General features: G+C 31.9%; 1 protein-coding gene across 1 annotated transcript; it reads left to right on the top strand.

Annotated features, from left to right (window-relative positions):
- Window positions 1–290: 290 nt before the first annotated feature.
- Window positions 291–5,717, top strand: LOC127703194 (chelonianin-like). The gene is made up of 4 exons (XM_052207727.1): window positions 291–375; window positions 519–705; window positions 2,308–2,487; window positions 5,484–5,717. Exons 1-4 carry the CDS (start codon window positions 370–372, stop codon window positions 5,630–5,632), a joined length of 522 nt encoding a protein of 173 aa, XP_052063687.1. The 5' UTR covers window positions 291–369; the 3' UTR covers window positions 5,633–5,717.
- Window positions 5,718–14,232: the final 8,515 nt, after the last annotated feature.

Raw genomic sequence — 14,232 nt, 5'->3', positions numbered from 1 at the left:
GAATAACTTGCTAAATCAAGACAATAGGACCCATGCTTTAACAGTATAAGCAAAAAATCCAGAAACACTGTTAGAAATAATCTTAATTATAGGCAACAAACTTTCATATGAAATAGAGAAAACGGTGTAAAGTCTTGAGATTTATAATTATTTTGGTTGAATGAACAGCATTTAATTATTACCGCGTAATAAGTCTGTTTACCAACAACATGTGCATGCATTATTGAAAGTTCAAACACTGATTAAACGATGTATTTGTTTCTACTTTTGTAGCGTTTAGCAAACGATAACAAACGCCACACAACGTTTACAAAAAATAGGTTAGAAAGAAATGCACTCAATGATACATGGTTTTTCATTGTTTCATATATGATGGTAAGTATGCAATTATTTCTTTTGTATGAGAATGTCAGTGACCTTTGAAGTATTTTTGTATTTATTAGTGACATAAGTTGCCTTTCTCGAGACTCTTTGAATAATGACTTTTTCATTTTGTAAGTATTGATCCTATTATTTAGATTTGTCTTCTAGCATGTGGACTAGAGAAAGATGAAGGATATTGCTGTAATAAACATTGTTATACAAAGGGAAGCTTCTTCTACTACGACTCCAAGTTAGGGAAATGTCGACCATTAGCATACCAAGGTTGTGGCGGTAATATAAATAAATTTTACAGCATGAAGGAATGCAAGCAAGCCTGTAAAAGTAGGTTATCAAAAATAGAAATTAAAATTTGTAGTTGTAGTTGTTCAAATACATATGGCAATTTAATCTTCGAATGTGATATTTTGACCAATTTGCATTATCGAATATATTTTTTTTTCAAATGTTTCAACTTTATTCAGCATGCTTTGCTTGAAATTGTTTGATTAGAAAATAACCGAAAGAAATATGGCATTAAAAGTTATGTATAAAATGACTACTGATCATCCCGATTTTCTGCAGAAATGATTGTTTTCAATTTGACTGTTTAATCTCGGTACTTCATTCATCTTTACTTTCAGTTCGTGAAATGTTTATTTTAATTTGCGCATAAATAGTTTAATTTTTTTTATTTCAACGTTGTTGTGGTTATTGAGATAACATTTTGTTTTGCTAAAATGCCGTACAGATGGAACAATGTTGTTTTCGGAATTTTTGATCTCAAGTGTTAAAAAAAGGATTGTTTACCCAGGAATAGATTACCTTCGCTGTTTTTAGCTAAACCTTTCGAAATTGTTGGGTCCTCCACACTCTTCAACTTCGTACTTGATTTGACCTTTTTTATCTTTTTCTATTCATGCGCCACTGATAAGTTTTTGTAGACCTGGTATAAGCCTGGTATCTTTGATGAGAGAGGCGAAAGATACCAAAGGAACATTCAAACAGAGTCTCATAAGCGAAAATAAACTTTCAACGCCAATGCAAAATCGAAACAGACCAAAATCCAAACAACATTATACAAAACACATCATGGAAAACTAAAGACTGAGTTACACGAACACCACCAAAAACTAGGGGATGATCTCAGATGTTCCGGAAGGGTATGCAGATCCTCTCCACATGTAAAACCCGTCGTGTGCTCTTGTAAGTACAAACCTGGTCTAAATCTAATTCGGTAGGTCACATTCGGGGCAAAGAGGTTGGGATGAGTTTCTTGTAACAGTTCTTTCAACTAAAGGTGAGGTTGGTTCGTTCATATAAAAAGAAAAACAAATATATGTAACTATGATAGGACACGATATCTAGCAAAATAATATCCGAAAAATGCCAATGTAAAGAATACATCTAAGTATCGCAAAACAGTTTAGTGATTTGATATTATATTGAAATTTCTTGATTACCTATCATTCTTTTGGGGACAATTTTCTAGGTAGTCACTGATATCGTTTTTGCTGGGATTTTTAATTTGTGTGTTTTCATTGCTATAGCGCTTGAATTATTTGTACATGGACCTGGAACAAATGATTCAAAGTAAATCTATATCAGACAGGCACGTATTTGGCTCATCTGTTTACTTTTATATAGTTCTCAAAAGGTTTTCATAATTTTCAGATCTTAAAATTTTTAAATCGAAAGTTAGTAAGATACTTTGGACAGAAAAGAAATCACCCTGCCCTTTCGTTTTATAATACGATTTAAACGGCGACCACGTGTCAAACCTATTTTGACATATAAAATATGTTGACTAGCTTACATATGTGGTTTCAAGCTCTTAATCTGTAGACACTATATCAATAAATTTTAAATAGATTACAAAAGATCTGCAACCAACAATAACAATAACAAATAGAAGGTTCCTAAACTTTTTTTGTCAATTGATTTCAGAGGGATATGGTAATAAATGTGAGATATGTCCACCATCTACATACGTATACGCTTCCTATTGTGGTTGCTATAAAAAGGGTTATTGTAATTGTAAACCTGGATATTATTGCTGTCCAGTCACATGCGGTAGACCAGACAATAAACCTTTTAAAGGATACTCATGCAGAAAGCCAATACAAGGTACGTTTTAAATGAAAGCACGACAATTTTGAACATAAGGTTTCTTTACTTAGGACTAAAAAAAGATCTGTCATCTACATCAAACCCTATTTTTTCCATTTTTTTTAAATGGTGATTGATTGATTGTTGGTGTTTAAAGCAACAATCAGCACTATTGGCTATATTGTGGCTGCCAGTTTTCATTAATGGAGGAAGCCAACTGCCAGGAGAGAACCACCGGCAAACGACATAAAAACTGGCAATCCTTAAGAAATAAGAATGGAGTCGAACCCTTTATATTAATGGAGGAAGCCGGAATGCTCGGAGTGAACCACCGACCATCGATAGGAAAACTCGCAATCCTTGTGAAATAAGAATGAAGTCGAACCGGCCACGTGCAGGGTTCAAACTAAACCTCTTTTTTTAATCTTGAAGCTAAAGGCTTCAGATAGCAGCCTGAAATAAAAACGTTAAAAATAAATACTTGTTGCTATTAAAAACAAATTAAATGAAATTGGAAAAAAAAACAATTGATACTTGAAACTATTAATATAAGACCATGTCCGTCAACCAGATGCAAATCTCATATCGCGCGTGTGGTCTATGAAAATATAAGCCTGGATATATTTGATGAGCTTTTTTTTTTAGAACTACAATAGTTATAATACTAAAATGTTCCTTGAACTATTTAACTGATATTTTAGTAACAAAAAATGCATAATTAGATAGAAGCGCTTCTCTGTACGGGGAAGCATAACGTCACATACGCGTTTGTCATAGTAAATCAGAATCCAGGTTTTCGATATATAACAACGTTTAACTGATAATAAAGTGAAAAAAAACTCCTGATAAAAGAAGAGGCGAAAGATACCAAAGGGACATTCAACCTCATATGTCGAAATAAACTGACAACGCCATGGCTAAAAAAGAAACAGACAAACAGACAAATAATGTTGTAATAAGATCTTTGAATATTGTTTTCATTGGCACTAACATCGATTTTGTCATCAACAAATTAAAACATAACTAAATTTGTATTCTTTTCGAAAATACACATCCACGTTTATTTTCTATTTAGAAATTGTTTTATCTATATATAACCTCATAAATATTTATTATAAGATTAAATCCTAACTATCATTCTGCCCGTCGTTACTTTTATTTTGGCATTGCATAAGTCATGTCTTCTTTGACTGTCCATGGCGTTAAAACACTAACATCCTGCCTGGGATGTGTTTAAATTGATTTTAGTCTCTGATGCATGATTTTTTATAATTAATTGTTTTTGGCTTTTAACTAGCTTTCAGTAACTGCGAGTACTCTCAAATCGTACTTCCGCATTAATTTGACACAATTTGTAATGCATTTCTGTTATTGAATGTTTACTTATTTTGTGTTATATCTCGTCTTACTATTTTTAATATGTACCACCTTTGATAAGTATTTAGTATGACGATAAATTTTCACTTCTGCACTCGTACTATGAACAACAAATTTATTTTGTAAAAAATGTTTCGGTACCCTTATATTTAAATTTACCTGTGTACGTTACTTTATTTAACGCCATTTTCTCCTACGTTAAAATTGTCTTTTTTGACATTGATACATCTTTTTTATTTATATTGTGTTATAGATCAAACTTATTCGTTCAGTGTATATTTACTTGTTTTTGTGAATGTCTTTTTGGTCGAGTTAAGCCATTTCAATTGATATTTTATTGTGTGTCTTTTTATGTTGTAATATTACACCACTGTTCCAGGTTAGGATGAAGGTTGGCGCCTGTTAAAACGTTTAAACCTGCTACATTTTTATGCACCTGTCTTAAATCATGAGACTATTGTTCAGTGGTTGTCGTTTGTTGGTGTGGTTCATAAGTGCTTCTCGTTTCTCGTTTTTATATATATTAGACCGTTGGTTTTCCTGTTTGAATTGTTTTACACAAGTCATTTTGGGGCCCTTTATACTTGCTGTTCGGTGTGAGCCAAGGCTCCGTGTTGAAGGCCGTACTTTGACCTATAATTGTTTACTTTTTACACAATGTGATTTGGATGGATAGTTGTCTCATTGGCACTCATACCACATTTTCTTATTTATATAAACATCAGTACACAAAACACAACATAGAAAACTAAATTCTGAGCAAACGAACCCTACCAAAAACTGGGGGTGATCTCAGGTGCTCCGGAAGGGTAAGCAGATCCTGCTCCACATGCGGTATTCGTCGTGTTGCTCATGTTAGTACAAACCCGGTAATAAGTCTTATTCGATAGGTAACATTCGGGAAAAATGACTTTTTTATACGGAAAGCATAACGGAGAATTATCAGGGCACCAGGTCCACCAAGAAGGTAAAAATCTCGCGCCTGGCGTAATAGATTATAAGCCTAATATATCAGATGAATATCTTTTTCCTCAGAACAAACATAACGATATTACCAAAATATTCTCAGATATATTTCATAATTTAACTGATATCAAAGATACGAAAACAACTCCATTATGCAAGGTGTTTTCCTAATTGTATAGCATATCGTTGTTATGAGTGGGACTATGGAAAAGACAAACTGCAAAGTTCATAAAAGGACAGTATCAACATGAGGGCAGATAAATTAGACATTTAGCTGAATTGCCTCATGAAGAAGCTTCTAATTGACTGAAACAACAATAAGAGTACATAAAAAGAGAAATATGAAACATTACAAATAATTAAATCTCGCATACTCTTCAACTTCATACTTTATTTGGCCTTTTTTGACGTTTTGATTCGACCGTCACTGATCAGTCTTTTGTTGACGAAACGCGCCTGGCGTGCAAAGTTTTAATCCTGGTATCTATATGAGTTTTTAAAATACTATCATTTTTTTTTGCCGTTGATCTTTAATAGTATTTAAATTATATTATCTGTATCTGTATCATTATTGTAGGAAATTGGCTTTACAAAGTTGTTCTCGATTACCTTGTTTTGTCCGTTGAACTATCAAACGTATCTTTATCATATTGTTTTTATCCGATTTTCAGTAAAATGTGCCAGGGGTCATGGACAACAAGGTGGAGGTGACAGAAAAGTTAAAGACAAAGGCCGTAAAAATACAAAGAGGCACGATAACAATGGTAAAGACTATGGCGGGAATGGTGACTATTATCAAGGCAGCGGATATGGGCCATAAACCACATATTTCGATCAAGATTAAGGACAGGACATATGAAAAACATATTTGGAATACCATCATAAGTATGCAAAGATTTAAGTCGATTGGAAATCTATGAATAAAAATCTCTTCTTAACAGTGTTTCTATATTTTCACTAACTGCTGTACTGAAATCTACAGTATTGTATATTTTTATTAATACAGATACTGTAGTCCATTTTATTCACCACATTTGAATTTGAAAAACATGTTTTTGTCACTAGTGGTCGAAACAAAATATTGTATATTGAAAAGGATCAAACAAACAATAAAAGCAAACAAAAAACATGTGAATGTAAATTAAACTGAAATTGCTCCTTTTTTGTTTGGGGGGGGGGGGGGGGGGGGATTTCTTAAGTATAAATACCAAAGAAATATGCTCGTAAGAAAGCATTTGCTGGCGGTCTCGAAAAACCAATAGACTTTCAACCTCGAATTACGTTTTTTTATCAAGAAGAAGTTAAGTCTCGAAAATTCCCCAAAATCCCTGTTGCAAGGGGATTATAAACGTCAAACATTTAGATGCAACAAAAAACTAAGAACATATAAATGTAATTGAAAGCTGTCACAATATCTAAGTAAACAACAATATAATGTTCGGCCATTATATCCAATTAGCGAAAGGCTTTGTGGTTACAGACTTTTATTACCTATTTTCAATAAAGGCTCGGTACACTTACTTATCATTCCTTTGGTTTTTGTTTAGAGGCATTAATTTCTTTACAAAATCATTGTTCATCATTTGTAGATGCGCAGTGAGTCTTCAATTTTTGTACGTTGGTTAAAGGCACTAAATATGTATTGAAAATATGAGCCTTTAAGACAAACTATCTTGAGATGAAGTCGAACTTCCTTTTTTTCTAAATTTATTTCACCTTTCCTCCTTTTGAATGTGATTTATCACCGGATTGTACGTTCGATGATCAAAACGACTTGTGTTTTTAGTTGAGCAAAAGTTTTTTGCCCATATAGAGCATCTAATATCATCCCCGATTTTGGTTAGGTACATTTTTTTCAATTCTTAGTTTCTGTGGGTGTTTTGTGGACTTTTTGTCTGTTCAATTTTTTGTTTTGGCCTTGATGTTGTCTGTGGTTTTTTACTAATGATATTTGATTGCCTCAGTATCTTTTGTTTTTGTTTCATGATAGGTTAATGATGTTTGTCAAAAAATTGTTGAGAGGAGTACCTTGGTATGTAATTGTACATCCTAATTTGAAAATTAGAAGGTTATTTTTCTCATAGTCAAAAAGTTATTATGATTTATCAGCGGTGTTTCGGAATAGCTTTTCTTTATTTCTTTCCTTATAATTACTTGTAGTTGTCCCGCCAAATTTGGATGACTATGACTAAAATCTAAGTTTCATAGACTACTTTAAATATATCATTTTTTGTGTCCATATCTTGAAAACCTGTTTTTATGTTCCAATGGAATTCCATGTCTACAGTTGTTTTGTATAGTTTAGCGATATTCAGCAATATTTGGATCACTAAATGTATGTTTTATAATTCACACCTAGGTGACTACGATTTATGTTTTATTTGGGTTTTTCGTAGAAACCTTTTTTCAAAGAAACACATTCAAAATCAACGACTGACAATTAGCATATGGGATAAAAACCCTTTCAAGAATCCCTATATTGTGGAAAATGTATCATCTCTTCATGACAAATATATTGATGTTCCAGCAGACAAGATTCTAACTATACTGTTTTTATATGCAAAAACCATTATTTTGGATGTCCAACATAAGGACTCGTAATTCACAGCAACACTGGGAATCCCACGTATACCGCTATCTCATTCACGACAGAACAGATTTAAAAAAAAAATCATAAATACATCATTTTCTCCTTTGGTATTTACATAAAAAGAGACCATGAAAATATCCCGTCTTTATACTGGATAAATTAACTTCACAAAAATCCTTATATCAAACGATATAAAGCCAGTTCATCGTCAAACATATTTCTAAAGTTCGTACCACCATTCTGTCTACAGTAAGAGATGGTCTTTATAAATACTTTGAAGAGTTATATTCATCCATAGCTTGGTGTCAATCAGACGAGTATGATTAAAACTTCAATTACATATTTTTTACAATTTGCAGTAATATCAAAACTTTAGATTTTTCTACGCTTTACATTGGTATTCCCCATGTACAATAGAAATATCGAATACGTCGTCTCATTAAACATAGCTATTTCTAAAAAAAATGGAAATCGTAGATAAAAATTTCTTGTTAGAGATCATGAACGATCGTACTTTGTGAAGAACAGCACTGATTCCAAAAAACAAATACAACGAAGATGATATGATGCAAAAAGCTAAACTTTTTTATTCACAGCATATTTTTCGGGTTTTGTGGATTGATATCTCAGCAGACAGAGAATAGTAATTGGGCACTCTACTGGCCTACTTGTTTTTGTACTCAAATGAATCAGGATTCAAACAACACCTTCACAACGACAAAAAGAAAACAAAACATCTTGAAAAGTTCTTTTAATTCTTTTGCAGATGTATTGATGATGTCAGTGAGTGCTTGCATTTCAAATAACCCAGTGAACTTGAGATAAATGATACTATCGAAACCAGATGATCTAGATCTTTTCCTCGATACTGACACAGATGGACACCTTCAAACTAGAATCTTTGCCAACGAGATGATTTCAAATTTCCATCGCAGGGCGTTTACATATCTCATTTGCTATATTACGCTCGTGCATATCAAGGCTTCTCAAACTTCATTAGGAGGGGTATACTCCTTATACGAAAAACTGTTCCTGCTGAGTTACAAGGAAGAACGACTGAAATCGAACAGTCACCAACAATTGATTGATCGATACGACATATCTGTATCTTAGCTCACTAACAACATGCTTTCGCAGTCATAGATCTATATTTACCAGAATGGTCGTCTTATTTATCTTTATCTTGATTTGTCTAAATCGGTTTCTGAGATTTAAACACCGGTAAACTACAGTAGCCTTAATTGACAACAACGGTCTTTCACAATATTTTGTAATTTGTTTTTTTAATTTCTGTGTCAACTTTGTAATTTTAGAACAGTGGTAGTCATGTTGTAAGTTGGCTAGTGTCCCTTACCAAATTTTAGAAAGTATGTAAATAATTTCATAATTTTGCAAAGTCCGATAGCAATGGTTTGATTTTCATAAATTTTAGTTATTTTTATACTATTTTACACCTACGAGGAATTTTCAGCTATTACGGTCATGTGGATTTGATGATGACGTCATCATTTATAAATTTTGAGTATTATCCCTTAGTATTACGCAGTCAAATTTGGTTTAAATGGGCTCGTTAGTTTCAGAGTTTTATTTCTTTTATAAGATTAATGACCGGTGCCAAGGTATTGGTATATCTCACCGTGGCTCTTGGGTCAGGGGATCTAAGAACGACAATTAATATTAGGTGAAAAAATTGGAAATTATTAACATGCCTTTGAAAACTAATAATTTCTCAAGTGTTGATTCAAGAACCAACATTTTAGTACGCTAAAACTGACCATCGGATTACTGATTTTTCGGGTTTTGTGGATTGATATCTCAGCATTACTGATTTAAAGCTCAAAAGCAGTATCAACTATCTAATGGTAGTAATAAAAGTTTACTAGATACCAAATTCCATTTGATTCAATATCATTTCTCGTCAGTGGTTCTTATGATTAAATATTGGAAACACATAAGCATCAAAATAATTAAAAGATGATGAGCAATAAACAAAAGAAACTTAAAGTGGGTTGATTTTAAGAACATAACATCTTTATTTTCTTGTTGTTTCACTGTAAAGAGTACTTCAATGTATCCGACCCTTAATATCATTCTTACTTAATGTAAAAAATAAATTAATGATTATGATGTTGTTTATTATTCTGTATTTATATCTTATGATACTGATCATTTTCAGCATACACATATAATCACACACACATTTATATATACATATATATAATTAAGATCCATGTTACATCTCGTGATCAATTTATTTGGCAATCGTCAATGGCAGTCAGCAGGGTTTAAGAACATTAGTTCGACCTGTAAGTCAAATTCGATTTGTTAAAATATACTTTTCACTTTTTTGGGTCTTTTGGAAAATGTTGTTTGTGCTGTATTTAGACCCCTCTACCAAGAAATTTGTTTTACATGCAGACGTATAAAAATTGCGGTTTTTATCCAACGCAATCATATGTTTAAACGTTGTTTTCAATTTAGACTTGTTCATATATATATATATATGTGTGTGTTACATATGAACACACACACATATTTATATATATATGTTAAAAGTGGAAGGCAAAATAGCTGAAGTCTGCTTGCTTTCCTCATTGTCATCAGATTATCAAAATCATACTAAATCTAAATCTACTGGAATTAATATCAATTGTTTGAGCATGTAATACGGTAATTTTAATTTTTCATATATGATTAAGTGCAGATGGGGGGGGGGGGGGGGGGGGGGGGGGGGGTAAACATTTATAGAACAGCATTCAAAAACCTTATTTCGCTGGTTATTTTTGCTCAGCATAAGAATAACATTTACCAAAATTTGCAACTTTGATATTTAGGTACATAATACAAAATATATTATTTTACAGATGAACTTGATTATTTTTCTTTTCCTATTGTTAATTTTCCCTTTTTGGACGGTGATGTTCCTTTGGCACCGTCTTACGGTGTTTATGTATCCCAACTCGTTCGCTATGCTCGTGTTTGTAGTGACGTTTTGGATTTTAATGAGCGTAATCTATGTATTATTAGTAAATTATTAAGCCAGGGATTTCGTTACCACAAATTACTCAAAACCTTTACTAAATTCTTTCATAGGTACAAAGATTTGGTCTGCAAATTTGGCTGTACCTGTAAAAAACTTATTTCAAACGGAATAGTACATCCTAAATTTTACGGTGATGTTGTAAACCGAGCCCTGAAATTTAGATAGGATCCAGGTAAACTTATCAATCATCTAAATAACTTATTCTAAAAGGTTACCTATTTAACACTGTAATTAAATCTTTGAATATTGTTTTTATTGGTGTAAATATTGATTTTGTTATCAGTAAATTAAAACCATACTAAATATTACACATATTTACTTTCACGGTACTACAATCTGTTGATACGTATAGTTAGGCATTGCACAAGGTCATGTTTTTCTCTAACTGTTGATGACGTCTTTACACTAAATCCATTGGATGTTGGATGTGTACTGATTGATATTTTAGTCTTAGATACATGATTTTTTCATTAGTTGTTATTGGCTTTGAACTAGCTGTCAGTAACTGCGAGTACTCTCAGATCTATACTTAGTGTCTTTTTGTTTATGGGATGTATATGTACCGGTCCACGTCCTCTCTGTGTTTTTCTTAAATGTATTTCTATTTGTAACCATCTAATGAGTTAAGCTTTTTCAACTGGTTTTTATATTTTGTTCTTTTGTTGTACTGTTACACCACTGTCCCAGGTTAGGGGGAAGGTTGAGCCCTCACAAACATGTTTAACCCTGCCACATTCTTTATGTGCATACGGTATGGGTTTTTCTCTTTGTTGAAGGCCGTACGGTTGCCTATAATTGTTTACATCCACTTCATTTGAAATTTGGTGGATAGTTGACTCATTGGCAATCATACCACATCTCCTTATTTTTATATTAACATGTCATAAGCTAAAGTGTAAGCAACTGGCAGCTTATATAGTTCTTAATTAAAACAACTAACAGTTTTTAAAAGGTTAAAAAGTACTGTTTTTTTTAATTTTAAAAATAAATGTCGAAAATAGAATATATTAATACACATGTATGGTAACACGTATTTTTACAGATTAATATAATAGATTCAGTGAAAAGAAAAAAATGTAGCTGCAACGACATATCCAGTGTAATATGTTTAGGATGATTTCTGATATGTATCTTATCTTTTCATTTCACAATTATTCGTGTTGAAAGAAGGAAAAAGTAAAATAACAAAAATACCGAACTCCAAGGGAAATTCAAAACAGAAAGTCCTTTATAAAATGGCAAAATCAAAAGCTCAAACACATCAAACACATTGAAAACAACTGTCATATTTCTGACTTGGCACAGGGATTTCCTTATTTAGAAAATGGGGGATCAAACCTGGTTTTATAGCTAGCTAAACCGCTCACTTGTATAACAGTCGTATAGAATTCCGTTATATTGACAACAATGTGTGAGCAAAACAAACAGACACAATAGGCAAAAATGTCAAAAATTGGGGTACAGCAGTCAACATTGTAATATACTCTTAATCACTATAAAAACAAATAACTATTTCAACAGAGCAAAACAAAATGGCATATAGACATTCTATAGACAAAGTAAATAAGCAAATTCATCACTTGTTAAACCATAGAAAATATTGTATATTTAAACTAAGCAATTCGAATTTCAGCAATTTCAAAATCAGTCACCTTGTATTTAAAGTCATATGATACTTCAAATTTAATATAAAAGTGTTACTATAAAACACATGTACATGGACTTTCTCTTAAAAGAAAAATCTTTTTTCTTATCAAAATCTTCAGAAATGTACTGCTATTGAATTATTGCCTTCCCCGATAGCTTTTCCGTATACAGTGACCTGAGCCACGAGAACTCTCATTAGTACTTCGCCAACCGCACAGCGGAAGTGCGAGGGAAAACTGTGAGGATGGAAAAGGTACTAAACAAACGTGGAAGTAGGATAGTGTTAATTGACTTTAAAAGAAAAATGTAAATACACCAAATCATTTTCACAACTGTTATGACAAAGTTTAGTAACAAATAGAAACGCTTGGAAAATATATAACTTTCTATTTGCTCAGCATCAGCACTAATATTACTAAAATATGCATATGTTATATGAAGGTATAAAACAAGCTATGATTTACCAGATCAATTTAACATGCCAAAACTTAGTTAACCTACTTAAAAACACATGTAGTAAAGCAACACGTTGTTTTACAGATTCATATTAAAATCGGTGAATACAAATCTTGTAACAACGATATATACAGTATAATACGTTTAGTCCGATTTCTAATGTATTTTTTTAATTTTTATTTTATCACATTTCAATAGCCTTTATTCGTGTTGAATGAAGGAAAACTCATCACTTCTCAAACCATGAAAAATATTGTATATCTAAACTCTGGAATTTTAAGCATTTCAGAATCGGTCACCTCGTATTCTATTATGATTATAATATCATCATATCCGAAATTTAAGAATATGTTACTTAAGACTGACTTCTTTCTATAAATAGCTATACATTGGTTCTTTATTAATGTTTAATACATGTTCAAATATTTCCCTTTGATTGTTTTAATCAGCATTAGTATAACACTTACCAAAAGTAGCAAATGTTATATTTAGGTATATAACGATCTTGATTTCCCAGATCACTTCAACATGTCAAAACTTTATTTTTGAGGCAGATTAGACAACAAATTCGTAAACCAATTAAAGTATGATAATCTCTGATTCCGATGTCCGAATTACGTAGTTTACCTTAATATTGTTTCACTAGTTAACAGATCTCTTAATAAAGAAAACCATAGGCGGATTAAGGGGTGATTGGAGGCCCGCACCCTAATGGAGCTACATATATGGTTAATGCATAGACTGTTCACCGAAATAATACCGAAAATAGAGAAAAGTTGTAAAAAGAATTTACTCAACCGTATAATCATAGTGCAAACTTATATTAGAAAAAATGTACGGTAACATGTTTTTCATGTTTTTATACAGATGCGTGCATTGAACTCGGTTAACACAAAACAGTAACACCATCTACAGTGTAATCCGTTTAGGATAATCAAATTAATAGGTATTTAATATTTTTATCCCATTTCAGAAGGCTTATTAGTATTAGTTCAAGGGACCATTCATAATTGGTAAACCATGAAAAATATTTAATATGGAAATTGAAGAATATATAATCTAAAAATTGAATTTCGGGGGAAGGTATCAGCAGAATCGGGCACTTCAGATTTCATTTTCGGGTACAAATTATAAAAGTGTCAACCAAATTAGTCATTAACTATCGCTCATCATAATCTCCATTAACCCAGGCAGTAATCGAAATAAAATCAAACAATAGAAATAAACATCTCTATTAAAGAATGCGAACATTATCTTAATAGTATGTTTGAATTTTTTAGTTTGTTTCTATGTTCATCAAACGTTTATTTCAGCCATTTAATTAATTAAAAAAATCTTCATTTCAATTATCATATTTACACATAAATTATATGTATTGTATCATTGTGATGTTTTCAGACAAAAATATTGAATTATTAATTTTCAAAATTTGCATTACGAGAAGAACCAAATATATCGGTCAAGAGAAATACCTTATGAAATTGGTATAGTGTCATCTTTATGTACCAGATGTGTGTAGATAATAACATAAAACTCTAAGTGATAATGTCTAAAGTGGATTGCTTGTGTATGGAATTATGAAAACTAAGGCGTATCAACTATCTTAACGCATCTACCCCATCGAACTTGAGATAAAGGATACAACAGATACAGTTAAGTCAGCCTCATATCTTGACTTACATCT

The sequence above is a fragment of the Mytilus californianus genome, unplaced genomic scaffold (assembly GCF_021869535.1).
Source record: "Mytilus californianus isolate M0D057914Y unplaced genomic scaffold, xbMytCali1.0.p SCAF_5, whole genome shotgun sequence".
In the NCBI taxonomy this organism is placed as follows: domain Eukaryota; kingdom Metazoa; phylum Mollusca; class Bivalvia; order Mytilida; family Mytilidae; genus Mytilus; species Mytilus californianus.
Note: the sequence above shows the minus strand (reverse complement) of the source record. Positions and strands in the feature narration are given on the sequence as shown.

Coding starts and splice junctions, on each gene's coding strand:
- LOC127703194 (XM_052207727.1), top strand. Junction 706..2,307: donor ATGCAAGCAAGCCTGTAAAA/GTAGGTTATCAA, acceptor AATTGATTTCAG/AGGGATATGGTAATAAATGT. Junction 2,488..5,483: donor ATGCAGAAAGCCAATACAAG/GTACGTTTTAAA, acceptor TCCGATTTTCAG/TAAAATGTGCCAGGGGTCAT.